The sequence below is a fragment of the Austrofundulus limnaeus genome, unplaced genomic scaffold (assembly GCF_001266775.1).
Source record: "Austrofundulus limnaeus strain Quisiro unplaced genomic scaffold, Austrofundulus_limnaeus-1.0 Scaffold365, whole genome shotgun sequence".
NCBI classification, from domain to species: domain Eukaryota; kingdom Metazoa; phylum Chordata; class Actinopteri; order Cyprinodontiformes; family Rivulidae; genus Austrofundulus; species Austrofundulus limnaeus.
The window spans coordinates 166,358-167,890 of NW_013952767.1; the positions used below are offsets into that span (position 1 = coordinate 166,358).

Here is a 1,533-nt window from a genome sequence, read left to right on the forward strand (position 1 = left end):
GACCAGTAATATTTGGGGTCACAAGTTTTTGCCATGGATATTTTGTGGGTCAGAAGATAAAAATTTGGGAACCACTGATGTAAGACATGCACAATAACACAAAGCCTGCTTATCTAAATATAAAGTTCAAAATAGGGCTTAAGCAGCTTAACAAGAGAACATTTAATCAGCAATGTTATTTATGCTCATATGTTTACAATGGGTGCGTACCAGCATTTCGCGTACTGCAACATTTGATAAAATTACTAACATTGTTTATATGTTTTATTTCACAGTTTTCAATAAAAATTTAGGTAAAATATATATATTTAAGTTTTACCTCTTCGGGCGGTTTGACCGTCAGGCTGTCCCAGTCTATCTCCTTGTTCAGCGGGTTATAKAGAAAGGCAGGTTTGGACACGGAGCTGAACAGCTCGTCGGGTCTGGGTAAAGGAGCTCCGGTCCGCTTGGCYGCCTGTTGGGACGACTGGTCCCCGCTTTCCTGAGCTGAGGTCCCCGCTTTCTTCTTTCCTCCGTCTCGCTCCTCGTCCGAGTCGCTGCTACTGTCGCTCAAATCGTCGTAACTCGAAAAAAACCCTAAAGAACCCGATTTATTCTCTTCGGTCATTTTGCTGGAGGGGTTGCTGGTTATCCAATAAAATAAAAATAAAGAACAACCCGTTAGAGACGAACAAATGAATAAATAAATCAAAGAGATAAATGAACTTTAAGCACCAACTCCGTAATCTACTCCATTTTGAATGAGGCTTCAAAATAGTCGTAAAGCATTAAAAACTGCTGTGACAACGGCCGTAAAGCCCTTTGTTTAAAGGAACAGGTCAACAATAATTTGTAACGAAAAATTGCACTTTCATTAAAAAGGTATAGATTTAGACACATTATTTGAGACTATATGATTCAGTTCTCTGCTTAAATTTAACTATAACTTGGAATTATAGATCTTTTTCTCTTATTTATGGTATTGCTTTTTASTTGACATGAAACCATGCTTTGATCACGGACACAGACATGTTCAAATTGTAATATTTGCCATCAGAAATAAAAAAAACTTGCTTCGCCCAACGTGGGGCTCGAACCCACGACCCTGAGATTAAGAGTCTCATGCTCTACCGACTGAGCTAGCCGGGCCTGGAAACAGATAAAATAGGTCTGCAAAAGGCGGGGTAATACAACTGAAACTGAGGCAGGAGGAGGGGGAAGACGAGGGGAGAAAAGAGGGACAGATTCCAGAGTCGCTGGTTCGATCCCACCAGTCGACCTGTTATTTTTAATGAAATTGTTTCCCACAATTAAAGATTTCACGTGTTATTGAAAGTAACCTGTGTGTTATCCTAAAAACCTTTTGAATGTAATGTTTTGTGCAAATAGTGTGACTTTTTAAATAATTACATTAAACTGTAAACCTTATAGTAACAATACTGAAGGAAAATTAATTTGATTTAATTTAAAAGTTATTTTTATTTTAATGGACTGCTTGTTTTTGTTTGGAGATCAAGGCTATTTTTTTATTATCTAATTTTGTAATTATCTGTT

The 1,533-nt window shown here is 37.6% G+C and overlaps 1 protein-coding gene and 1 non-coding gene across 2 annotated transcripts in view; both read right to left on the reverse strand.

Moving 5' to 3' along the window:
* The window catches only part of cunh1orf52 (chromosome unknown C1orf52 homolog), a gene marked incomplete at its 5' end in the record, with an annotated part of 4,659 nt that extends 4,048 nt beyond the window's left edge, over positions 1 to 611 (reverse strand). Inside the window, 1 exon segment of the mRNA XM_014023374.1 lies at positions 320 to 611. Coding sequence (XP_013878828.1) covers positions 320 to 607 — 288 coding nt within the window.
* Positions 612 to 1,055: 444 nt separating this feature from the next.
* On the reverse strand, positions 1,056 to 1,128 carry trnak-cuu (transfer RNA lysine (anticodon CUU)). Its single transcript has one exon. It is a non-coding gene; the product is annotated as a tRNA-Lys (tRNA).
* Positions 1,129 to 1,533: the final 405 nt, after the last annotated feature.